A 27,715-nucleotide genomic window follows, 5' to 3' on the forward strand; every position below is an offset into this window, starting at 1 on the left:
AATTCTTTCAATGCTGATAATTTCCTACCATTCTCTAAGGTATCAACCACAATACGGGGCTATCCCAGTTGCTCAAAAGATTTCTGAGCTAACTTAACCACAATGTACGTATGTGTTCTTATGCTACATTTTTGAATTGTATGTATGCTAATCATGATTCACAGGTGCAGAGATATGCTTGGTGCTCAAGCCTAAGGACCCAAGTTCTATCCCTGGAACTGCATCAAACTAATGGGAAGGATCTAGTACAAAATTAACCTCTGACACCTACACATTGTGACATATACATCAGCAAAGACTCTCTCTCTCTCTCTCTCTCTCTCTCTCTCTCTCTCTCTTACAAAAACACACAGACATACAATAGTAACAAGCAAAACATATATAAATTTATCAAACATTTCAAAATTAAGTTTCTCATTATCAAAATTAAGTTTCTTATTTATCTTCATTATACAACCAAAGATACAAGAACAAAGATCACAGACAAGATTGTGAAATACTTAAAATAGAAAAATATTGTCAGATTGTACCAGTGGTATCCATATATAAAATCTCATATTTTTAATAACGTATCACACACTATAAACAAATCGAAGACAGATGTAGATTTTTAAAGCAGAGACATTCATAATCCAACTACATCATTTTATTTCAGCATAATTTACTGCTTCCATTTAGAAATGTAAGGACCACTGAGGGTTTAATTATTATTTTTAAAAATAATGGCCAAATGCTAATGATTTAGGATCTCTAGAGAACTCTGTACAAGATGACCATTTGTTAAACAATTGTAGCAAAATTATTTGACTTCATTTAGCATCAGTTTTCTCATCTATAAAATAGAAACATCAAGGGTAGGCAAATCAAGGAGTTATTGTTAAGTAACGTACAATAGCTGGCATATGGCAAGCATTTAGCATACATTATTGATACAATTAACTACAACCATAAATAAATGGGTTACCAATGTATCTACAAGATGATTTGATTTCATAAAAGAAAGTCCACTATATAAACAAATTCAAAGAAAAAGTGGTCATCTCATTAGATGCTGAAAAAGCCTTTGACAAAATACAACACCTCTTTATGTTAAAGAGAGATCATGGACTGGAGAGATGGCTCAGCGGTTAAGAGCACTGACTGCTCTTCCAGAGGCCCTGAGTTCAAATCCCAGCAAACACATGGTGGCTCACAACCATCTGTAATGGGATCTGATGTCCTCTTCTGGTAATCTCAAAACAGCTACACTGTACTCATATAAATAAAAATTAATAAAAAAATTTTAAAAAAGAGATCATAAATTCAAGATCCATACCTAAGCATAATAAAAGCAATATACAGCAAACCAAAAACCAACATTAAACTAAATGGAGAGAAACTTGAAGAAATCCCACTAAAATCAGGGACTAGACAAGGCTGTACACTCTCCCCCTATCTATTCAATATATTACTCAAAGTTCTAGCCAGAGCAATAAGACAACAAAAAGGAGATGAAAGGGATAAAAATTGGAAAGGAGGAAGTCAAGATATCACTATTTGCAGATGATATAATATATAGTCACTTAGCATACATAAGCGACCCCAGAAATTCTACCAGAGAACTCCTAAACCTGGTAAACAACTTCAGCAAAGTGGCTGGATATAAAATTAACTTTAACAACAGTAGCTTTCCTGAACTCAAAGGATAAATTGGCTGAGAAAGAAATTATGGAAACAGCAGCCTTCAAAAATACTCACAAATAATATAAACTATCTTGGTGTGACTCTAACAAAGCAAGTGAAAGATCTGTATGACAAGAATTTCAAGTCACTGAAGAAAGAAATTGAAGATCTCAGAAGATGGGAAGATCTCCCATGCTCATGGATTAGGAGGATTAATATTGTAAAAATGGCCATCTTACCAATAGCAATCTACAGATTCAATGCAATCTCCATCAAAATTTCAACTCAATTCTTCAAACAGATATAAAGAACAATTTTTATATTTATCTGGAATAATAAAAACCAAGGATAGTGAAAACCATTCTCAACAATAAAAGAACTTTTGGAGAAAAATAATTATCCCTGACCTCAAGCTATACTACAGAGGAAGAGTGATAAAAACTGCATGGTATTAGTACAGGGACAGTCAGGTAGATCAATGAAATAGAATTGAAGACCCAGAAATAAACCCACACACCTATAGTCACTTGATCTTTGACATAGAAGCCAAAACCATCCAGTGGAAAAGAGACAGCATTTTCAACAAATGATGCTGGTTCAACTAGTGGTCAGCATGTAGAAGAATGCAAGTCGATCTATTTCTTATCTCCTTGTACAAAGCTCAAGTTCAAGTGAATCAAGAACATCCACATAAAACCAAATAAGCTAAATCTAACAGAAGAGAAATTGGGAAAGAGCCTCAAACACTTCAGAACAGGGGAAATGTTCCTTAACAGAACACCAATAGCTCATGCTATAAGAGCAACAATTGACAAGTGGGATCTCACAAAATTGCAAAGCTTCTGTAAGGCAAAAGACACTGTCAATAGGACAAAAAGACAACCAACAGATTGGAGAAAGATCTTCACCAACCCTACATCGAATAGAGGGCTAATATCCAAAATATACAAAGAACTCATGAACTTAGACTGCAGAAAATAATCCTATTTAAAAATGGGGTGCACAGCTAAACAGAATTCTCAACTGAGGACTCTCAAATGGCTGAGAAGCACTTAAAGAAATGTTCAACATCTTTAGTCTTCAGGGAAATGCAAATCAAAACATCCCTGAGATTCTACTCACACCAATCAGAAAGGCTAAAATCAAAAACACAGGTGACAACAGATGCTGGTGAAGGTGTGGAGGAAATGCAACACTCCACCATTGCTGGTGGGACTGCAATCTGGTACAACCATTCTGGAAATCAATCTTGGGGTTCCTCAGAAAATTAGAAATAGTTTTACCTGAAGACCCAGCTAAAACACTCCTGGGCATATATCCAAAAGATCCTTAACATATGACAAGGTCACATGCTCCACTATGTTTATAGCAGCCTTATTTATAAGAGCCAGAAGCTGGAAACAACCCAGCTGTCACTGGAAAGAAGAGTGGATGCAGAAAATGTGGTGCATTTATACAGGGGACACTACTCAGCTATTAAAAGCAATGACTTCATGAAATAAGCAGGAAAATAGATGGAACTAGAAAATATCATCCTGAGTGAGGTAACCCAGACACAAAAGAAAACACTTGGTATGTCCTTACTGGTAAGGAGATATTAGCACAAAAGCTCAGAATACCCAAGATACAACCCACAAACCATATCGAGCCTAAGAAGAATAAAGACCAAAGTGTAAATGTTACAATCCTACATAGAAGGGGGAATAAAATAATCATAGAAGTTAGAGGAAGGGAAGTACCTGGGAGGGAGAGAGGAGAGTGAGGCAAAGAGGGGGGCAGGATCAGAGAGAAGAGAGGGGAGAGAAGTACAGAGGGTCAGGAAATCAAATAAAAATGTATAGCTGTGGGGGATGAAGAACTGGAGATAGACACAAGAACAAACCAGATGCCAGGGAAGCAAGAGGTTTCCAGGACCCAATGGGGATGACTTTGACTATAATAGCCAACAAAGGAGAGATAAAACCAGTAGAGATCACCCCCAGCAGATAGGCATAGCCCCCAGTTGAGGGGTCACCTATCCATCCCAAAATTTTTAACCCGCAAAAGTTCCTGTCCAAAGGAAAAACAGGGATAAAAAAATGGAACAGAGACTGAAGGAAAGCCATTCGGGACTGCCCCACCTAGGGAATCATCCCATCTGCAGACCAAACCCAGACACCATTGCTGATGCCAAGAAGTGCTTACTAACAGAAGCCTAGTATAGCTGCCCCTGAGAGGTTCTCCCAGCAACTGATGCACATACTCACAGTCAGCCATTACACTGAGCCCAGGGACCCCAATGAAAGAGCTAGGGAATGGACTGAAGGAGCTGCTGGTGATTGCAACCCTATAGCAAGAACAATATGAACCCCCAAAGCTAACTGGAAACACCAGAACTCCCAGAGACTAAACCACCAACCAAAGAGTATACATGGAGGGATCCATGACTCCAGATACGTATGTAGCAGAGGATTGCTCTATCTGACATCAATAGGAAGGGAGGCCCTTGGTCCTATGGAGGTTTGATGCCCCAGTGTAGTGGATGCTAGAGGGTTGGGGCAGGAGAGGGTGGATGGGCTGTAGGAACACCCTCATAGAGGCAAAAGGGGGGAGAAGGGAGATGGGATGGGGAGATTGTGGAGGAGTAACTGGAAAGGTGGAAATCATTTGAAATGTAAACGAATAAAATTATTAATTAAAAAACATAAAAGATGCACATTTGAATATAAGTATTTATACTAATGTACTGACTCATATTATTATACCATGTATATTATATAATATATTATAGTAATATACTTATCTTTTACACACATTTATATTTATAAAAAGGTGGATTCTATATACCTGTACTTTTAAGAAAGAGAATGAAGATACAAGCATGCATGGAAGAGATTCACAAAAAAAGTTGTGAAGACCATGAACTAGTGAGGTGGTCATAGAGATCACAAAATAAAAATGTCATTTGATTCTTACACTTTGCTATATTCCTCAGGTTTGACCCATTAATAAGTTACCTTTACAAATATTACTATAAAATACTATTGCTAAGATATAATTCACCATAGTGAAGTACTATTGGGGGTATGTCCACAATTTGTTGTTTACATTACTTAGGACAATTTGAACAGGATTTTCAGTGCCCACTCTTTGTGTGACCTGCTTGTTCCTTTCATCAGCATTAAGTATGAAGCACAAAGGAAAGCCATTACCCTCTTTAAGCTCCATTCTGGTTGCCCACCAGTTCCATCATGTCCTATTCTGATCTTGTATATCTCTCCAATGCCTCTTAGTACAACCTGGATGAAAAGCAAAGAGGGGAATTACCAAGACATTTTAAATTACACACATTACAATGTTCTTGCTCTTTTTCAGACTGAATGTACTTTGCTGATGGTTGCGATACTCTTAGAAAGCCTTGCAGAAGAAAGTCCTCTCAGATGCTTGTCCATGAAACTCACAAACACAAGACGAGAAAGAAATATCCGTTAACTTGACTAGACATATGCAAAAGGAAGTCAAAGGAAGGAATGGGATAAAGAACATGGTGTGCTTTCTAGCTACCACATATTTCTCGCTAAAACCAACACTTTTGCATGCCAGTGACAGAAAGAAGGGTTTTTAATTTTAAGAAGAAAAAAGGAATTTTCACCAAATAAAATCAAACATAAAATTTCCAAGTTTATAGAAAGGACCTGTGACTCCAGAGCTTCCTTCTACTTTGAAAATCCTCTTCAACTGTTGGTATTCTGTCTAAGCAGCTACCTGGCAATAGCCAGGTATGCTCTGCCCCACAGTTGCCTGGCAACAGCCAGCTGTGCCTGACTATATAAGGGGCTGCTTGGCCTTTCTTACTCTTCTCTGGTCTGCTCTGCTCTCTAGCCCTCTTCCCCGTCCCTTCTCTCCCCATCCCCTCCTCTTCCCTTCACATTCTCATGGCTGGCCTTTCCTCTCTTCTACTCTTCTTCTCTCATTAAACCTGTCCATGCGAACCATGTTGGCTTGGTGTGTTCTGTCTGAGATTTAAACCCCAACATTGGTGACCCGTATGTGGTATTTGATCTCCCTGTGCCACACCCGCCACTCTGCCACCTACCCTGCTGGCCTGCATCCCACTCTGGGCCCAGGGCACAGTAGCAGTCGCTCACCATGGGCCGTGTGCTGGAGAGGGGCTGTAGTGAGGAGGAATGGAGATGCGCGCTGCTACTACCCTGCACCACTGTGTGTCCTGCCATTGAGTCTGCTGCTGCGTGCACAAGAATTGGATCACCGTGTCTTCTAGGCCTCCACTGTACCATTGGACACCGCCACCTGCTGGTTGCTGTGAGACTCAGGACTTCCAACACGTGAGTTGCTGCCGCCGCTGGTGCACATACAGACTTCTGCGTGAACTGCTGCCCTCTGTGGTTCACCACGTGGTGCCAGCTCTTGCCACGTGGGATCAATTAGACCCGCCCTTACCAACCCTCTTCGATCTAACCCCCCTCTGGGTTCCGTTTCATGTGGCATCGCACTGAAGCAACCTATGTCCTGAGTACTGGCTGGTCAGTTCAGCAGGCTTCCCCATTGCTGTAATGCCCTGCACACAGCTGCCTGGCAAGGAGGACACCTTCTTCAAGCACGTGCTGATGAGCGGTGACCTACTCGACCTCTGTGCACTTTCTTTATCTCAGAGCTTGACTTTCTATGATGTACATATGGTCTCAAGGGAGAGTTCTTAAGCCTGGAGCTATCCCTGTGCTGCCCCTGGGGATAGATCCTTTCACTGACCCTCGTTCTAGGACCTTTTTCCTTGGGTGAGATTTTGTTCCTCCCCTTTTTTTAAAAGACAGTTTAAAAATCCCAGGCTGGGTCTGGGTGAACTGCTCTCTGGTTCAGGAGCACTGACTCCAAATGTAACTCCAGCACTGGTAGCGGCAATTAGTAAACCTTAGTCTCACCTACGGGTCTGTCTTCGCCGCCTGTCCCTATTCCCTGGGATGTTTTGGTCTAATTTATACTGAGTAGAAAACAACATCTCTGTCTGGCCCCACCCCTAGAGCTCCCCCTCCTCCCTTCCTTGTTGCTGCTGCACTGCTGCAGCTCCTGGTAAGCCTCATGAAAAGCAGATTTGGCTCTGTCCCTTGTGTCTGCCAGGGACTCTGTTTGTGAGACCTGCCTTCCCACTAGCGTGCAACCCCTACACTTGGCACACTCTCTCGAGTGGGGTTCTGTCCTCTGCCTGATGCTGCAGTCCCTGGTTCACAGCAGCAGAAAAAGTGAGTCTGGCCCCATTCCTTGTGTTCTGCCAGGAATTCTGCTTGCTAAGACCTACGTGCAAGCGAGCTCTCTCTTTCTGTCTGGGACTTTGCTCCTGTGCTCAGTCCACCACAGCCTCGAGAAAAACAGCTTTCACACTGTGTTTTCCAGCAGGCTCACACAGCCACCCACGTACCAGTGCCTCAGCTGTGCATTCCTGAGCACACGCGCTGGAGTCTCTCCCTTGCTCTGCAGATTTTTCATTCCTACCTTGTCTTGACATATGACCCTTACTAATTTACTTCCTGAGGAACACCAGTGAGTTTAGGCGCAGGCAAGAATACATGCAGATGGGCATACCCAATTGGATCTGAAGCTGTAACTGACCAAGATCCCCGATGGAATTACAATTCCACAGGTGGTAGTTTAGCTGGTCTTTACAGGACAGTCTTAAAACCAGTGAATTTTGAAAAGTTGCAAGAGGTCATCTAGGAAAAACAGGAAAACCCATCCCAATTTTTAGAACACCTTACAAAGGCTTTATTGCAATACAGTACTAGGGACCATGAAAACCAAGAAGGTAAGCAACTTTTGGTGGCCTATTTCCTTTCCCAGAGCTATCCCAACCTATAAGACAAACTTAAAAAGCTAGAAAGGGGGCCTCTAACTCCACAGGCAGAAGTTTGGGCACCGGTCTTTAAAGTGTACCATGGGAGAGATGAGAAGGCTCGCAGACTAAAGTACCATATGCTGGCAAAGGCTGTCCAACCAGCCTCAGCCACTGCCTGGAACTCTTGGTCTTCTAGGGCTGGGAGACCACCAGGCTCCTGCTACAAATGTGGTCAACAAGGTCATTGGGCGAGGGCTTGCCCTAACTTCCACAAGCCAAGAGGCTCTGTTCTAGGTGCTATCAAGAGGGACACTGGGCTGTCAATTGCCCTTATGTTGTGCGGGACAAAGGGACATCACATCCAGATAACCCTCCAGTGGATCTCCTAGGCTTGGCTATGGACGACTGAAGGGACCTGAGTTCCCTGGACCTTACCACTGCCATCACTAGCAGAACACTGGGTAACCATCATGGTATGTGGGCAGCCCACCTCCTTCCTCTTGGACACTGGGGCCACTTACTCAGTCCTAATGGAGTTCTGTGGACCCATTTCTCTCTCCCATTTCCATGTCGTTGGGGTAGGGGAATAACCTTACCTTCCTCACCAAACCTCACCACTTAGCTGCATTTTAGGATGCAAAAGGAATGCATCCATTCCTTTTTGGTGGTGCCAACATGCCCGGTCCCCTTATTGGGAAGAATCTTCTAGCTAAGCTGGGATCCTCATTTTGCTCCACCCACTTGCCTAAACTCAAGCTCGCCAGCAGCCCCTCTGCTCCCTCTAGCCAGCCAACCTACTAACACGGGCATGTGGCTTCCTTTACCAGCTTCTCAGGTAGACCCCCAAGTCTGGGAGGTCCAGAACCCCTCTGTTGCCAAACAGTCTTTCCAAATAGGATCTGGAAACTGCTCTCTCTGTCTTTTTGGAATGGCAAATTGTTTTAAGACATCCAGGACACATTCTGTAGGACAAATTCTTCCTTCTGCCCCACAAAAAAGCTTATCTTAAAGAATGTTCATGTTGTTAACTCATGTTGTTGTCTCTTTTGTAAACCTATAAGCTACAGGAAACCCACTCAGACTTACCTCTCATGGACCAAATAGACTCCACCCAGATAAGTACATCTGCCTAAAGTTTCTACTTATTACCTATTCCAAAGGGTGAGATTCCTCTGGGTTTCAAATGTACATCTAAGAAAAAAATTTTCTTTTCTCCCAAATACACTTATTCTCAATCTATACTAAATATGTGTGTGTGTGTGTGTGTGTGTGTGTGTGTGTGTGTGTGTGTGTGTGTGTGTGTGTGTGTGTTGTGTGTTTCAGCATCTTGTCAAGTCCAGGTGCTTACTACACCCAGGACAGCTCAGAAAAGCAACTTTCATATGTCCAAACTCCTCTCACAGATACAGACATTTCTATTGGACCTGTTCCTTCTGACCTATCCTCAAATGATTCCACAGATCCTGGACAACAAGGAAACAGCCAACTCTAAGACTGGACAAACATCCCATACCCCCTTTTCTAGGTTCCCTAGAGACACGTGGCCTCAAATCAAGAAGGAAGTAGTCAGAGATCACGATGACCCAATTCCTGCTCCACCATCGTCTTTCTAAATTTTTTAGTTTAATTAAAAAATATTAAACTAAAATGGGGGAATGTTGGTATTCTGTCTAAGCTCCATGCCCACAGCTCCCTGGCAACAGCCAGGTATGCTCCCCCACCCCAGACACAGTTGTCTTGCCACAGCCAGCTGTGCCTGACTATATAAAGGTCTGCTTGGCCCCTCCTCACTCTCTTACTCTTCTCTTCTCTTCTCTGCTCTGCTCTGCTCTGCTCTCTTGACCTCTTCCCTGTCCCTTCTCTCCTCATCCTGTCCCCTTTCCCTCCATGTGCTCATGAGCAGCCTTTCCTCTCTTCTTCTACTCTTCTTCTCTCATTAAACCTTTCCACATGGAACCATGTTGACTTGGTGTGTTCTGTGTGGATGCGAGCTGAGATTTAAACCCCAACATCAACTCTTCCATTAAAATGGATATTATAGGTCAAGGAAGAGAAGCAATTCTCCACACAAACATATGCATTTGGTTAGTTTTACTTTGGAGGAATGGCTTTGGAATTCCTGTGAGCTCAGTGGAAATGCTTGTAATTATTTTAATTGAGCAAATTATAGCACACATCTTTGACCCATATTTTCTTTATATATTGAATGGACATTTCCTTAGTTAGTGATTTCATTGTTTTGAAGAGACAGTATGGTCAAGGCAACTCTTAGAAAGGAAAACTTTGCATTGGGACTGGCTTACAGTTTCAGAAGTTCAGTATATTATCATCATGGTAGAAATCATGGCAGTGCGTAGGCAGACATGGTGCTGAAGAAGGAGCTGAGGTTCTACATCTTGATCCAATGGCAGCCAGGAGGAGACTGCAATTCCATGCTGGGTAAAACTCGAGCATAGGAGACCTCAAAGCCTGTCCCACAATGACCACTTCCTTCATCAAGGGGACACCAACTCCAACAAGGTCATACCTCCTAATGTTGCCACTCCCCATGGGCCAAGCACTCAAACAAACCTATGGGGCCAAACCTATTCAAACCAACACATTCCACTCCCTTGACCCCCATAGGTTTGTAGCCACAACATAATGTAAAATGCATTTAGTTTAGCTTAAAAGTCTCCACAGTCTATCACAGTCTCAACAATGTTTACAAGCCTAAAGTTTAAAGATACTTCTCACATTCATGCAATCTCTCAATGTAATCCCCTATAAAATTAAAATCAAAAGCAGATAACACACTTCCAACATATCATTTCACAGGATATACATTGCCATACTAAAATGTGTGGAAGGGAGCACAGTGGGGAGATACTGGACAAAAGAAAAGCTCAGGTAGGCAAACTCCAAAATCTGCATCTCCATATCTGATGTCACAATGCTCTTCAAATCTTCAACTCATTTCAGTTTTGTTGACTGTAATGCATCTCTTTCTCTTGGGCTGTTTCCACTCTCTGTTAGCAGCCCTCCATGGCAGGTATCCCATGGCTCTGGCATCTCCAACATCTTTGGGGTCTTCAAAGCAATCTAGACTTCACTTTCACAGCTTCACATAATGGCCTCTCTGGGCCTCCATATAGAGACACCCCTGGTATATTTCAAGCCTTAGACACTTTCCTTAGTCTCAGAGAAAAATTCTATCCTTGGTTCTAAAGCCAGAATCACTTGGCAAAAGCTGCCAATTTCTGCTGCTTGGTGGGACTAGAACACCCCCCCTTGATTAATTATGTCTTCTGATCATTCATGACCTAAGCTTGATTGTTCTGGAATTCACTCTTTAGACTAACCTTGAACTCAGAGATCTACATGACCCTGTCTCCTAAGTACTTGGATTAAAGACTTATACCACCATGCCAGGATTTCCTTTTCATTATAAATCCTTATAAGCATGGCCGCTATATTGCAAGCAAACTTCAAACAAGGGCAAAAAGCAGCCACGTTCTTCAATAAATATCACAAAAAATATCTCAAAGCAATATACTAAAATTCTCTTTCTCTGAAACCTCTTGAGCTAGATCCTCACTGCTCAAATAACCCTCAGCACTACTGTCTCCCATGCTTCTACTAGTATGGCTCACTAAGCCCCACTTAAAGCATTCCATTGCTTTTCCAAACCACAATCCTTAAATCCACATTCCTCCAAACAAGAGCATGGTCAGGTCTATCACTGAAATACCCAACTCCTGGTACCAATTTCTGTCTCTTAGTTAGGGTTCCCATTGTTTTAAAGAAACAGCATTACCAAGGCAACACACATTTAATTAGAGCTGTCTTACAGTTTCAGAGGTTTAATAAGCATGGCAATGTGCAGGCAGATATGGTACTGGAGAAGGAGCTAAAAATTCTACATCTTAATCTAAAAGCAGACAGGAAAAGCCTGCAATTCCATGCTGGGCAGAGCTTAAGCATAGAAGACCTCAAACCCTGCCTTCACAATGGCATAGTTCCTCTTACAAAGCCAGACCTACTCCAACAAGGCCAGGCTTCCTCATATTGCCACTTCCCATGCATCAAGTATTTAAGTCTATGGGGACCAAATGACCACAGACATAATACTTTTAATATAAAAATCTAGATGCTGTGAAGGTCACAGATATGAAAAACAAAAGCAATGGGACAGTTTCCATCTTTGGAAAATGTATAACATGGAGAAGAATTTCTTTGAAGGCACATGTTTATACTATAATAAAGTCGTATCAACCCTCTGAGCCTCACATAGGAGGAATACTTTGCCAACTTCCATGGGTCAGTGGCTTTGATCCTTGGCCCAGGTGGCTTATGTCAGTAACACACACCCACTCATGACCTGACACACTCATAACTTCCTTAGCTTCCCACAATGCATGGTTTCTTCCCACGGCCTAGCAGTCTACAGAAAGGAAGGCTCTTCAAGGAGTCTACTTTATTGGATGAACATGCTCCAATAAGTAATTTTCTTAGGCATACACACTGTATACACACCAGGCTCTAGTAACATAAAACGTTAACTGACGTCTATTTGATCAGATTTGCCACACTGTCCTCAAAGACATATGCATACTTGAAGGCTGAACGTGTGGAAATTAAAGATGAATTCAAAAGTGACAAATTATGCAATGCAAAGGAGTACAGGAAACATTCCCACAGATTAAAGAGTGGGGATGAGCTAACTAATCCTAATTTAAGATTATCAAATTACCAAGAGGCACTAGCACCAATTCTTCATACTCCCCATAAACTTTAGTACACAGACATTATGTGAGAATCTGTTTTGTTGTTGTTGTTATTGTCGTTGTTTTTTGGTAAATTAATGGATTTTTAATTAATTAATTTATTTATTTTTACACTCCAGATTTTATTCCCCTCCCAGTCCACTCTCAAGGGTTCCACATCCCATACCTCCTTCCCAAGCCCCCTGTACTCCTCCCTGTCTCCAACAACCCCAGAAGACCTCTAAACTTCCTGGGGTCTCCAGTCTCTTGAAGATTAGGTGCATCTTCTCTGTCTAAACCCAGACCCGGGAGTCCTCAGCTGTATATGTGTTGGAGGCCTCCTCTCAGCTGGTGTATGCTCACGTTGGTGATCAAGTTTCTAAGAGTTCTCAGGGGTCCAGGTTAATTGAGATTGCTGGTGCTCTTACAAGATTGCCCTCCTCTTTAGCTTCCTCCAGCTTTTCCCTAATTCAACCAGAGGGGTCAGCTGTTTCATTGGCTGGGTGTACATATCTGCATCTGACTCTTTCAGCGGCTTGCTGGTTCTTTTGGAAGCAATCATGGTAGGTCCCTTTCTGTGAATTCCCCATAGCTTCAGTAATGGTTTCAGGTCTTTGGGCCTTCCATTGAGCTGGAACCCACTTTGGACCTGTCGCTGGACCTTCCTCAGGCTCTTCTCCATTTCCATCCCTGCATTTCTTTCAGAGAGGAAGAATTACGGGGCAGGGCTTTGGCTGTGGGATAGCAACCCCATCCCTCACTTGATGCCCTATATTTGTTCTGGAGGTGTATTCAATAAGTTCTCTCTCCCTTGTAAGGCCTTTCATCTAGGGTCTACCCCTTTAAGTCCTGAGAGTCTCTCACTTCCCAGGTCTCTAGTACACTCTACAGGGTCTTTCCAACCTCCTTCCTCCTGAGGTTGCCTGTTTCCATTCCTTCTGCTGGTACTCAGGGCTTCAGTCCTTTCCCCCTCTCCAGTACCAAATCATGTTCCCCTCTTCCCTTTCCTCCAATCCTTTTCCTTCCCCCCTTGTGGTTGCTTTCTTCTCCCTCCCAAGTGGAACTAAGGTGTCCTCACTTGGGCCCTTCAGCTTGTTGACCTTTTAGAGTTCTGTGGACTGTATCTTGGGTATTCTGTACTTTTTATTTTTTTTTATTTTTATTTTTATTTATTTATTTTTTTGCTAATATCCACTTTCTAGTGAGACTATACCATGCTTCTCCTTTTGGTCACCTCACTCAGGATGACATTTTCTAGTTCCATCCATTTGCCTGAAAAAGTCAGGATGTCTTCATTCTTAATAACTGAGTAGTACTCCACTGTGTGAAATGAACCACATTTTCTGTATCCATTCTTTTGTCATGGGACATCTGGGTTGTTTCCAGCTTCTGGATATCACAAATAAGGCTGCTATGAACATAGTGGAACATGTGCCCTTGTGGTAAGTTGGGGCATCTTTGGGGTATATTCCTAAGAGTGGTATTTCTGGATCTTTAGGTAGGTCTGTTTCCAATTTTCTGAGGAACCTCCAAATTGATTTCCAGAGTGGTTGTACCAGTTTGCAATCACACAAGCAATAAAGGAGTGCTTCCTTTCTCCACATCCTCATAGGCATCTGTTGTCACATGAGGTTTTGATCTTAGCCATTCTGACTGGTGTAAGGCAGAATCTCAGGGTTATTTTGATTTGCATTTCTCTGATCACTAGGGACTTTGAACATTTCTTTAAGTGCTTCTCAGCCATTCAAGATTCCTTTACTGTGAATTCTCGGTTTTGTTCTGCCTGTGCCAATGAGTTCAAAGCTCTTTCCAAGTTTCTCTTCTATTAGAGTCTTTGTATTAGATTTTAGGTTGAGGTCCTTGATCAACTTGGACTTAAGCTTTGGGCATGGTGACAAATATGGGTCTATTTTCACTTTTCTACATACAGCTATCCAGTTAGACCAGCACCATTTATTGAAGATGCTCGCTTTTTTTTTTTCATTGTATATTTTTGGCTTCTTTGTCAGAGATCAAGCGTGCGTAACTGTGTGGTTTTATTTCTGGGTCTTCAATTTGATTCCATTGATCAAACTGTCTGCATCTGTACCAATGCCATGCAGTTTTTATCACTATTGCTGTGTAGTAGAGTTTGAGGTCATAGATGGTAATCCCCCCAGCCGTTCTTTTATTGTTAAGAATTGGTTTTGCTATCATCCTGAGTGAGCTAACCCAATCACAGAAAGACATACATGGTATGCACTCATTGATAACTGGCTATTAGCCCAAATGCCTGAATTACCCTAGATGCCTAGAACAAATGAAACTCAAGACGGATGATCAAAATGTGAATGCTTCACTCCTTCTTTAAAAGGGGAACAAGAATACCCTTGGCAGGGAAGAGAGAGGCAAAGATTAAAACAGAGACTGAAGGAACATCCATTCAGAGCCTGCCCCACATGTGGCCCATATATATACAGCCACCCAATTAGACAAGATGGATGAAGCAAAGAAGTGCAGAAGTGTAGATCGCTCCTGAGAGACACAGCCAGAATACAGCAAATACAGAGGCGAATGTCAGCAGCAAATCACTGAACTGAGAATAGGACCCCCGTTGAAGGAATCAGAGAAAGAACTGGAAGAGCTTGAAGGGGCTCGAGACCCTATATGTACAACAATGCCAAGCCACCAGAGCTTCCAGGGACTAAGCCACTACCTAAAGACTATACATGGACTGACCCTGGACTCTGACCTCATAGGTAGCAATGAATATCCTAGTAAGAGCACCAGTGGAAGGGGAAGCCCTGGGTCCTGCTAATACTGAACCCCCAGTGAACTAGACTGTTGCGGGGGGGGGCGGCAATGGGGGGAGGGTCGGGAGGGGAACACCCATAAGGTAGGGGAGGGATTAGGGGGATGTTTGCCCGGAAACCGGGAAAGGGAATAACACTCGAAATGTAAATAAGAAATACTCAAGTTAATAAAAAAAAAAAAAGTTAAAAAAAAAAAAATTGGTTTTGCTATTCTGGGTTTTTGTCTTTTCAGATGAATTTGAGAATTGTTCATTCCATGTCTTTGAAGAATTGTGTTGAGATTTTGATGGAGATTGCTTTGAATCTGTAGATTGCATTTGGTAGGATGGCTATTTTTACTATATTAATTCTGCCAATCCATGAGCATAGGAGATCTCTCCATTTTCTGAGATCTTCTTCAGTTTCTTTCTTGAGAGCCTTGAAGTTCTTATCATAAAGGTCTTTCACTTGTTTGCTTAGAGTTACCCCTGTATTATCTGTGGCTATTGTGAAGGGAATTATTTCCCTAATTTCTTTGTCAGCCTGTCTATCATTTGTATAAAGGAAGGCTATTGAATTATTTGAGTTAATTTTATATCCAGCCACTTTGCTAAAGTTGTTTATCAGCTACAGAAATTCTCTGGTAGAATTTTTGGGGTCACTTATATATATATACTATCATATCATCTGCAAATAATGATACCTTTAATTCTTATTTACAAATTTGTATCCCCTTGATCTCTTTTTGTTGTCTTATTGTGCTAGCTAGCACTTTGAGTACTATATTAAAAAGATATGGGTGAGTGGGCATCCTTGTCCCATCCCAGATTTTAGTGAGATTGCTTCAAGTGTCTCTCCATTTAATTTGATATTGACTGTTGGTTTGCAGTAAACTGCTTTTAGTATGTTTAGGTATGGGCCTTGAATTCCTGATCTCTCCAATATTTTCAACATAAAGGGGTGTTGTATTTTGTCAAATACTTTTTCTGCATATAAGGATATGATCATGTGATTTTTTTTCTTTGAGTGTTTATATAGTGGATTATGTTAATGGATTTTCTTATATTGAAGCAACCTTGCATCCCTGGGATGAAGTCTACTTGATCGTGAAGGATGGTTTTGATATATTCTTGGACACGATTTGTGAGAATTTTATTGAGTATTTTCACATCAATATTCATAAGCGAGATCAGTCTGAAGTTCTCTTTTATGGTAGGGTCCTTGTGTGGTGTAGATATCAGAATAATTATGGCTTCATAGAATGAATTAGGTAGTATTCCTCCTGTTTCAATTTTATGAAACAGTTTGAGGAATAGTGGTATCAGGTCTTCTTTGAAGGTGTGGTAGAATTCTGAATTTAATCTATTTGTCCCTAGACTTTTTTCTTTTGTTCCTTTTTTTTTTTTTTTTTTTTTGGTTGGGAGGTTTTTAATGAATTTTTCTATTACCTGCTTTTGTTTTAATTTTAGTATGTGGTACCTGTCTAGAAAACAATCCATTTCTTCTAGATTTCCCAGTTTTGTTGAGTATAGGCTTTTGTAGTAGGATCTGATGATTTTTTGAATTTCCTCCATTTCTGTTGTTATGTCTCCCTTTTCATTTTGATTTTGTTAATTTGGATACTGGCTTTGGACCCTTTAGTTAGTTTGCTAGGGTTTTATCTATCTTGTTGATTCCTTCAAAGAACCAACTTTTGCTTTTGCTGATTCTTTGTATTGTTCTCTTTGTTTCTGTTTGGTTGATTTCAACCCTGAGTTTGACTATTTCTTGCCTTCTACTCCTCTTGAGTGAGTTTACTCCTTTTTGTTCTAGAGCTCTCAGGTGTGCTGTTAAGTTTCTAGTGTAAGATCTCTCCAGTTTCTTTATCAATGCACTTAGTGCTATGAATTTTCCTCTTAGCACTGCTTTCATTGTGTCCCATAGGTTCGAGTATAATGTGTCAACATTGTCATTAAATTCCAGGAAGTCTTATTTTCTTTATTTCATCCTTGATCAAATTACCATTGAATGGAGAGTTGTTCAGTTTTCACTTGTATGTATGTTTCCTATTGCTTTTGCTCTTATTGAAGACGAGCTTTATGCCATGCTGTTCTGATAGGGTGCATGGGATTATTTCAATCTTCTTGTATCAGTTGAGGGTTGTTTTGTGACCAATTATGTGGTCGATGTTGGAGAAGATGCCATGAGGTGCTGAAAACCAAGTGTATTCTTTTGTTTTAGGATGAAATGTTTTGTTAAATCTGTTTGGTTCATAATCTCTGTTAGTTTCACTCTGTTTCTGTTTAGTTTGTTTCAAAGACCTTTTCATTGGTGAGAGTGGGGTGTTGAAGTCTCCCAATATTATTGTATGAGGTTCAATGTGTGTTTTGAGCTTTACTAAAGTTTCTTTTATGAATGTGGGAGCCTTTGCATTTGGGGCATAGATGTTCAGAATTGAGACTTTCTCTTGGTGGATTTTCCCTTTGATGAATATGAGGATCTTACTAAAACTTAGATTCTGAGCCAGTGGGTATAGAAAAGGACCTGATATTTTGTAAGCCACATTGGCCTCTAGTGTTAGCTATGCTAATATGTTAGAGTCCATACATCTGCAAAATTCAAGAGGCTTTGTAGACCCAGCCTCCATTACTGGAAAATGTATAAGCACTTCATCCAAAGTAAAGAAACTAATAATATATTCATTAATCTTAATTTCATGTTTATGACCCAAGGGTCTCTGTTCTTTACCAATTACAATTAGGTTGATACAAAACGAATTGTGCTTGCAGATTATGAACTTTTGGCTATTATAACTAAACAAAAATACATCTTAATTGATCAAACTAGGGACCATTGTATACTGTTGCTGATAATAAATAATTTTTTTATTCAAATGACATAAAATTTGTGCTTTCTGGGAGGTCTTCCATTCAAAAAGTCATGGATAGGCTTGAAGAGGTTTTGTTGGCAGAAATGAGGGTAATACAGTGGATGAGACAGAACTTTCTAGCCCAATATCTTCATCCTTTGTCTCGGTGATTGTCCCATATGCAGTTAGAGATTGTGAGGCATCATGAGAAAGAAATGAGTCCATTCCATTGGACCAACACTACTGTAGCTTCTGCAGTCATGGTGCAACCCATAAGTTTGCTGAGCCTATTTCTCAGACATGGTTTTACTGATATTCAAGAAACTATCATAGACAGCCCTGCTATAGATGATCTAATTGACCATGACTGTTTTTATGCAAGTTTGCCATTGGAAAAAGCTTGGGAGCTTCTGGTTGTGTGCAATCTTTTTATCACATGCCACAATCTCATCAAGAATTCATTCATCACTGAATAGAATTAAGAGAAAATGATAGTTCAAAAGTGACAATTTTTTCCAGCCAGCTCATAGGCACCCATGAGTCTTTTTACCTTTTCAGTTTGCTCCATGTGGTCACCTCTCAGTTCTTTGGCTACTTCTCCTGTAGCTGTAAATGTATCAGGTTTGAAAGGGGCTTTCACTTAGTCATTGATGTTGAGACACTGGTTCCTGATAATGAAGGTTCTCATCCACTCTGCAAAACTACTTAAACCATCCCTCATTGCACTGTACGTTCATCATCAGCTCTTGAGTCAAATATGTTGTGAAGTAGCAAACACCTCTACTGCTTTATGACCCATTTTAAATTCACATAGGAATATAGCTTTAGTTTCCAGTCTCCATCTGCACCCAGAACTAAGGCCTAGGACACAGCCTCCAGATCCAAAGCCTATCCAGACACAGCTCGTTTCCCAAGAGTGCTCTGACTCCTATGATCACAGGCTCACAGGAAGAATAAGCTCCAGTCAGAGACAGCAAGACCAACTAACATCACAGACAACCAGATGGTGAGAGGCAGGCACAAGAACTTAAGCAACAGAAACCAAGACTACTTGGAATCATCAGAACCCAGTTCCTCTATCACAGCAGGTTCAGGATACCCCAACCCACCAGAAAAGCAAGGTTTGGATTTAAAATCACATTTCATGATGATGACAGAGGACTTTAAGGACATATTAACTTCATTAAAGAAGTACAAATGAACACAGGTAAACAAATCGAAGCTCTTAAAGAGGAAACACAAAAACTCTTTAAAGAGTTGCAGAAAAAAAACAACCAAATAGATGAAGAAATTGAACAAAAACATTCAGTATCTAAAAATGGAAATATAAACAGTAAATAAATCACAAAGGGCGACAACCCTGGAGGTAGAAAACCTCGAAAAGCGATCAGGAGTAATAGACAGAAACATTACCAACAGAATACAAGAGATAGAAAAGAGAATCTCAGCTATAGAAGATACCATAGAAAACATTAACACAATAGTCAAAGAAAATGCAAAAATGAAAAAGCTCTGAACCAAAATATCCAGGAAATTCAGGACCCAATGAGAAGATGAAATGTAAGGATAATAGGTATAGAAGAGAGCAAAGATTCCCAACTTAAAGGGCCAGTAAATATCTTCAATAAAATCATAGAAGAAAACTTTCCTAACCTTAAGAAAGAGATAAACAACTAAGAAGAATACAGAACTCCAAAAAGATTTGAACAGAAAAGAAATTCCTCCTGTCACATAATAGTCAAAACATCAAATGCACAAAACAAAGAAAGAATATTGAAAGCAGTAAGGAAAAAAGGTCAAGTAACATATAAAGGCAGTCTTATCAGAATTACACCAGACTTCTCAACAGAGACTATGAAAGCTAGGAGATCCTGGGTAGGTATCACACAGACCCTAAGAGAACACAAATACCAGCCCAGGCTACTATATCCAGCAAAACTCTCAATTACCATAGATGGTGTAACCAAGATATTCCATGACAAAACCAAATTTATGCAATATCTCTCCACAAATTCAGCCCTACAAAGGAAAACTCCAACACAAGGAGGGAAATTATTACTTGTTGTAAGTAATCTTGCAACAAACCCAAAAGAAGATATCACACAAACATAATTCGACTACAAAAAAAAACCCCAAAAATAACATGAAACAGCAATTACTATTCATTAAATTTTCTAAACATCAACGAACTCAATTCCTCAATAAAAAGACATAGACTAACAGATTGGATACATAAACAGGACCCAGCAGTTTGTTGCATACATGAAACACACCTCAGTGGCAAACACAGACACTACCTCAGAGTAAAAGGCTGGAAAACAATTTTCCAACAATGGTCCCAAGAAACAAGCTGGGGTAGCCAATCTAATATCAAATAAAATTGACTTTCAACCAAAAGTTATCAAAAAAGATAAGGACACTTCATACTCATCAAAGGAAAAATCTACCAAGATAAACTCTCAATTCTGAACATCTATGCTCCAAATGCAAGAGGACCCACATTCATAAAAGAAACTTTACTAAAACTCCAAACGTACACTGTTCCTCACACAATAATAGTGGGAGACTTCAACACTCCACTCTCACCAATGGACAGATCATGAAAACAGAAACTAGACAGAGACACAGTAAAACTAACAAGTTATGAACCAAATGCTTCATAAAAGTGGAGCAGGGAGTGAAGCAAAAGTCATCCAGAGACTTCCCCAGCTAGGGATCCATCCTATATGCAGCCATCAAATCCAGTCACTATTGCTGATGCCAAGAACTGCTTGCTGACTGGAGCCTGATATAGATGCCTCCTGAGAGCCTCTGCCAGAGCCTTACTGATTCAGATAAGGATGCTTGCAGAGAACCATTGGACAACCACGGGGACTACAATGGAGGGATTAGAAAAAAAAAGACTGAAGGAGCTAAAGGGGTTTGCAACCCCATAGGAAGAACAACAATATCAACCAACCAAACCCCCTAGACCTCCCGGCGACTAAACCACCAACCAAAGAGTACACATAGAGGGGACCAAGGCTCCAGCTGCATATGTAGCAGAGAATGGTCTTGTCTGGCATCAGTAGGAGGAGAAGCCCTTGGTCCTGTAAAGGCTCATTTCCCCAGTGTAGGGGAATGCCAAGGTGTTGAGTTGGAAGTGGGTGGGTTAGAGTGGGAGCATATTCATAGAAGCTGTAAATAAATAAAATATCCAATATATAAAAAAGAATATAGCTTTAATTTGCTTTTTTTCTGTAACATCCTTTCCATAGTATAAAATAAATATAAAACAAACAGAAAGCCATTAACCAAAATCACAAAGGGAAGGAAACATATTAAAATGATGTATGACTTAACTATATTTATTTAAGAAGGCATTCTAATAACACACAGAAAATTTCAGCAGTGTAAAATTGCTACAATTACTTTTGCACTGATGTAATGCATTTACTGTGTAGTAAATGTGATTCTTTCTTAAGGTTTATACATACTCTTTCTATCATACAGTATCCCAGGATTTATAAAGAATGGAAGTCATTGCCCCCTTTCTACACATAAAGAGAATCCTGATATGTTTTGGGGGCTCAAGACAGATCAGTCATAGAAACAGGACCACACCCCTGAATATGTAGATGAGGTCTTCCCAAGCTCTGAGGAAGAACAAATTGGAAGTGCCTGCTGTGAGACACTGTCTTAAGAGCTGCTGCTTGGGGAAGAGTTCCTAAAAATCCTCCTCCAAATCATCCCCAATTCTAAGGGCCACGGTTAGATTTAATACTACCTGCCTTGATTGTCTCTCTAACAAAGGCATCTGAGTCCCACAGTGGCCTCAAGGGAAAAGCTTAGAGCCCTCACACAGCTGGTAGAAGAACAGCTGGTGCTACAGATTTGAGGACCAGTAACAAAACAGTGTGAACCTGGGGTTCCCCACAAATAAGTTTACCACACGTTTCAGCCATCCCTGCCAATGTCCCCCTATTAGCAATAGACAGATCTTCATAATAATGAAGTACCTAAGGACCTAGAAGCTTAGCCAATTAGTTTTTCTTCCCAGACACTCCTCCCTGCAAAAGGTTTTTAATCTCAGGCCCGCCCCAAGAAGTCCCACCGCCATTAGGAGCTGTAGAGAAGTCCTTCAAGTACAGAGCCAAGGACTAATCTTCTGTGGAAAGCCTCTCTATGTTCCCAGCTGTGGCCGCCATTAATCCCAAGCCTACAGCCAACTGCAGACAAGCCAAGGATTCCCACCACGGGATCAGCTAGACTTCCCCCTTTTCTTTCAGGCTGGGAAAACCCTGCCGGTGAGCCCCAACTCCATTCTCAGCTTTTCCTCAGCATCCAGGGGCACCTGAGTGTCCAGGAGCCTGGGAACCAGACAGCCCCGGGTCTTGTTACAGCCCTCCCCACTCGAGCCAGCTCTGGCTGTCTGTCCCCATACCTCAGACTGTTCCCCAACCATAGAATGGTTTTCCACAGCCGACACTCACCCGGTGGCAGCATGGGGTAAGCATGTCAAACTCCCTGTGCCCTGCCTCCCCAGTGGCTATGCCTTGCAGTGGAGCAGATGCGGAACCACCCACCAGTAACCCAACAACTGCTTCTCACTTCCTCTGCCCCTGACTATGCTATCCTATCAAGACTCTATTCCTCCTTTGAGCTTTTTCTTCGAAGTTGGCCTTTTCATCTCCTTCCAATCTACATTTAGGATTTACCAGCCAAGAAAAAACAAACAGGGGAAAACACAGAGATCAACCTGCTTAGAGCAGCAGCATCACAGCAGAGCAGGCCCCTCCCCCACTGCATCTTATGCCGGCCTAAACAATGGGAAAGTTTTCAGGCTTTGCTTAAATGCTTGTTCTCTCTAGCAGGAACACCTAAGACAATGTTCAGGCTTCTCAACCCAAAACATCCATGTCGCTTTATTTAAATGTTTATTTTCTCCCTATTTCATGATTAATATTCAATTTATGTTCAAAAAATTTCCTCTAAGGATTAAAAGTCATCTAATCTACTCCCACAGGTCAAACCAACTAATCCTTAATTAACCAGTTTTTTTCACAGACAAACTGTTACTGGTGTCCCAGATACATAACTAACATGGTATTTTCTTCCTCAGTCATCCAAAGCAGAGATAAAGGATGCCTTCCATGACTACACTCCTCAAACACACTTGCATTTCTAGGATCATAACAGACCATGATGTGTTCCCAAGCAAACCATCACAGGTTTAAACCATGCTACCCATCCAATGCAGACATCACCCTGCTGGTGTTCTTCTCTGTTGTGATCACCCTACAGGTTTATCTACAGTGCTGCTCCCACAGATCCAGCCGAGACTGAACGCCATCTCCTTGGACCTGCCTGGGACAACACTTCATCTGACTGAAGACTTCTGAGACACATGCTGAGGTCCACAGAGGACAGCTGAGACCCACAGACTTGAGACCTTCCAGTTACAGATGAACTCTCTTGACAAAGCGAAATGGCTACTGAATTTGGGGAAACTTACATGATAGTGAGGAAAACATGATGTCTAGCTAGATTAAGCTAATGTTGTTTAAAAACAATGTTAATACCCTCATACTATTCAACACATGGGACAATTACTTGGTTCAATGAAACTTTGTCCTCCTAACCCCCACCCTCAAACCTCATTACCACTCTAGCTTACTTGCACTACCCCTCCGGCCTATTTAGTGTTTTCTTTGGGTACTTCAATACCACGAAAACATTTCACTACAAATGATACCTCATTTAAAAAAGTAAAAGGGGGAATTGTGGGGTGGAAGGCAGTGAAAGGTACCCTGATTCCTGGTCAAGACAGGTCGAATACCCGGGAGACCCTAAAAGGGATGGCAGATGCATTTCCAGCCTCCTAGATTAGGGCCTCACTAGCTGCAGCCCCCCCACAAACCCCTGTAGAGAGGTTTGTGACAGCCCAGTTACTTAGAGCAATGACCCAAACTCCTCCTCCACAGGTGAGGACATGACCACAGGTCACATAGGCTCAAGACAGATCAGTCATAGAAGCAGGACCATACCACTTCCCAAAGCTCTCAGGCCAAACCAATAGGAAGTACCTGCTGTTAGACACTGACCCATTCAAAAAAAAAGTTTATTTAAGAGTCTTCAGGATTAAAGGTGTGCAGGAATGATTCCATCATCTGATAAGACTTGTAACACTGCCGCTTTGGGGAGAGATCTCCTCTCCCAAAATCCCTGCCAGAAACTCCCCTGCACCCCTCGATGACCATGCTAGTCAGTCTCCTGCTGGCTCAACCTGGCTGAGCAACCCACGTGGCAACCCACGTGGCAGCAGTTGAGCAAAGGAGAAGAACTGACAGCTGGGGCAGCAAAAGCTGTTCCCTCTCCCTGCCTGAGTTCTCTCCCCGTCTCTGGAACCTGCACCTAGCCAGTCAAGAGATCTCCATGAAGAGCACCCTGCACCAGAGCCCTACAGGTATGGAAAAATTAAATGACATATTCAATGTCACACAGGTGTCATATTGGAAGCTAGAACCAATTGAGCTCACCTGGATTACATTCTGGTGTTGGAACCAGGACTAGTAACAGTGACTGCACTTTAGAAGCACTCAGAAGGCTTTTAAAAATCTCAGTCCTCACACTGCACCCAAACAGAATGAAGTGCAGGCAGCTCTCTGAGTATTCCAATGTGCAATCATGAGCCTCTAAGATTCAACCCTAGGGAAATGTTTCCTGACAAACACTGAGATAATTTATCAACACATCTATACATATGACATTATCAGGATCATCATGCTTCTGAGGATGACTTGGGGTTTTAATTCTAACATGCACTCTGAATTAAGAACTATCCTTTCCAAGAAACCATTCAAAACACATGTTAGAGAGAGTGACCACCTTATCAAAGTGTTCCTCCAACACTGTGGACAGCCATGTTTCATTAGTAAAACTCCATTAATCAGCATAAAAGTAGATCTCCAAGCTCAGAGTTGAAGAAGCAAGACTAACTGGATATTAGAGAGGCTAGCTGCTGGACCCCCAAGCAGCCTTTTCAGACTTGTGACTAAGGTTGGCCTCCATAATTCCCTATTCCTTAGTGTACAAAGACACTCGCAAGGATAAGGAACTGCTGATCAATTAATGCACTGAAAAACCATACAGCTTTTGACTTGCAGGGGGTGAGAATCAGTAAAGTACTATTTAACTGCTCTTGTTGACTTTTGGCCAGTGCTCCCACAGACTACACAACAGCAGGCTATATTCAAGCCATAGCAGCTCAGAGCTCTCACAGCAAAACATTTGTGGGAAAGCAGTTTAAATGGCCATGGGCAGAGCAATATCTGAAAGTACATCAAAGTGCAGAACGTGCTTCCATCACTCCAAGAGTTTCCCATATCTTGTAATCAGGGCACAACTTTAACTAGATTGATGATTTTTTTTAGGACAATGGCCCTAAAGAAATTGTCCTTAAAGAAAGAATTTTTTAATGTAATCTTCCTCACTTCCATGTATAAGAGAAACGAATAAATGTGTTTATTTTGACTATTATAGTAGAAAATAAATTAGCTTATGGTCGTGACAGACTAGGTTTATTTTATACACTCACTGTCTCACTTTTTTTCTCTCTGTCTCTGTCTCTTTCACTTTCTCTGCCTTTATCTCTTTCCACTTCACTGATTCTGTCTCTTTGTCTCTGTCTATCTCTGCCTGTCGCTGTCGCACCCCTCTGTCTCTCTGTCTCTTTCTCATCTCTATTTCATATATTTGAAGTGTTCAAACAATAACATGACTGCTGATTTTCCTTACCTGGAACTCATCCATCTTTCCTGGAAGGAAGAGCTGCTCTTGGCTCTCCTTGGTAAGACTGATTGGTCCAGTGATTCCTTCATCTCCATACACCCACAATGTGACGTTGGCTTGAGTACCTGTATCTCCAGTCAGCACTAAGACCTTCCAATTTTCTTCAGACAGAAGTGTTTCAGTACTGTGTGAATGCCTGCTTTCTTCTGTACAGAGTATGAGAAGAACATAAGGGACAAATCAGGTACATTAGGCTAAGAGAGCCCACTATTAGATTGAAGTCTAAGAATATCAAAGAACATCAAGATGAGCGTGGGTGATGTGGGGTGAGAGAGGCGTGAAGGCTCCAGGGAGCTGATGTGTGCTTTTCTCATCAAAGAAAGATTCTGAGCAACTGAGACTCGACTACTAAATAAAACCACATCAAAACAATAATCATAGGCCATACCCAGGGACCTTTTCCTTTTACTCAATGCTACAACTTAGGAGGGCATACTAGAGCCAAGAGTGGGAGCCTATGATTTTCAATAAGGTTGCTTGTCAGCTTTGTAGAGTTATACATAATCAGTAAATATGATAGAGAGTAACAAGGTGAATTAAAACATGTTTTTAAATATCATAAAAACAGCATGGCAAGAATAGGAATTTTTTTCCTGAACTCTTTCTAACTAGAGAACTAGAGAACTAGACAGGGTAAGAAAAAAGATTTGAAATTAGACACATAGCTACATTAAACTAATATAATCATAATAGTTGAAATGTCATTAAAATGGAAAATTTTAAAACTAATGTATACTTTCTAAAAATTGCTTTTGGCCTGGATGATCCCTGTCAACACAACAGCAGCCATTTTCCTCTCAGCTATATAATACTCCCCCCTGTGTGTGTGTGTTTGTGTGTGTGTGTGTATGTGTGTATATGTGTGTGTTTGTGTGTGTTTGGGTGTGTGTGTGTGTATATTCGTGTGTGTGTATAAGTGTGTGTGTTTGTTTGTTTTTGTGTGTGTGTGTGTGTGTGTGTGTGTGTGTGTGTGTGTGTAGGCTAAAGGTACTAAGTATCTTCCCTTGATTGCACTCCATCTTTACTGTTTGAGACAGAGTTGTTCAATACACCTAAAGTTCATGGATTTGGCTAAGTTAGCTACTCGATGAGCTTCTAGGAGTTACCTGCCAGAGACCCTCCCCAAGACTGAGATATTAGTGGCCATCCCAGATTTTCAAGTCAGTTGTGTAAAATTCAGGTCCCCCTGCTTACATGGCAGATACTTTATTTACTAAGCCATCTCCTATGCTCAATAATAACCATTTATCAAGACTACTATTTCTGGGCTCCGTGTTAAGCGTGGCATGTACAATCTTCATTAAGTCATCCCTACTAAGTTTTAAGGTGAGTCAGACACTGAAGTCTGTTTTAAAATTTGGAAAAGAGACAAAGAAGTTAAATATTATGTGAGTGTCTCAAGGGTTTAACTCCAAAGTCTCTGAACTCAAACAAGCTTCAGTGGCTGATGTGTTCTGCAAACATGGTTTACCAGGTTGAAGCCGTTATGGCATTGCTAATATTTAAGAAGTTGTTTTGTGCTAAGTGTTGCTCACAGCATTAACTCATAATAACATCAGTTTCATTCTGTCATAACATTAGTCCTACAAGATCTTTTTCCCATGAAGCAGATAGAAAAACAAGGCCTCACAGGCTAGGAACTTGCCAAAGTCAAGCATGATAGGCTTTAGCCCAGGCCCAGGAAGTTTTGATCTTTAGACAATTGCTTGACTACAAAGGTAGTTGCCAAAGAATCATAACAAAAATTGGTCCACAAAAACCTCATGACACTATCTAATTTTCAAAAGTTAAATAGTACTTACTAACTGCTCTTTCTTTTTTATCATTTCTTCTCAAGAACACTGAGGACTTCATCATCAATAGTGTAACTAAATATCTACAAATTCTATTGGTACATAGTGTATCAAGAAAGAAACTAGAGAGCCTGGATCAGCAATTAACCCTTGGGATACTGATAATTTATTTATTCTGTGTATTTTAATATTTGAAAGAATTGCTTTTATTTAAGAAAACTTTCATTCACATTATTTAC

The 27,715-nt window shown here is 41.1% G+C and overlaps 1 protein-coding gene across 1 annotated transcript in view; it reads right to left on the reverse strand.

Annotated features, from left to right (window-relative positions):
- Positions 1-27,715, reverse strand: part of Rp1 (RP1 axonemal microtubule associated) — a 241,262-nt gene that overhangs the window by 47,996 nt on the left and 165,551 nt on the right. Inside the window, exons 17-18 of the mRNA XM_032890524.1 lie at positions 25,630-25,829; positions 4,854-4,940 (exon numbers count right to left, since the gene is read on the reverse strand). Of these exons, the coding sequence (XP_032746415.1) occupies positions 4,854-4,940; positions 25,630-25,829 (287 nt within the window). The remainder of the gene's footprint in view (positions 1-4,853; positions 4,941-25,629; positions 25,830-27,715) is intronic.

Source organism: Rattus rattus, chromosome 1, assembly GCF_011064425.1.
Source record: "Rattus rattus isolate New Zealand chromosome 1, Rrattus_CSIRO_v1, whole genome shotgun sequence".
NCBI classification, from domain to species: Eukaryota; Metazoa; Chordata; class Mammalia; order Rodentia; family Muridae; genus Rattus; species Rattus rattus.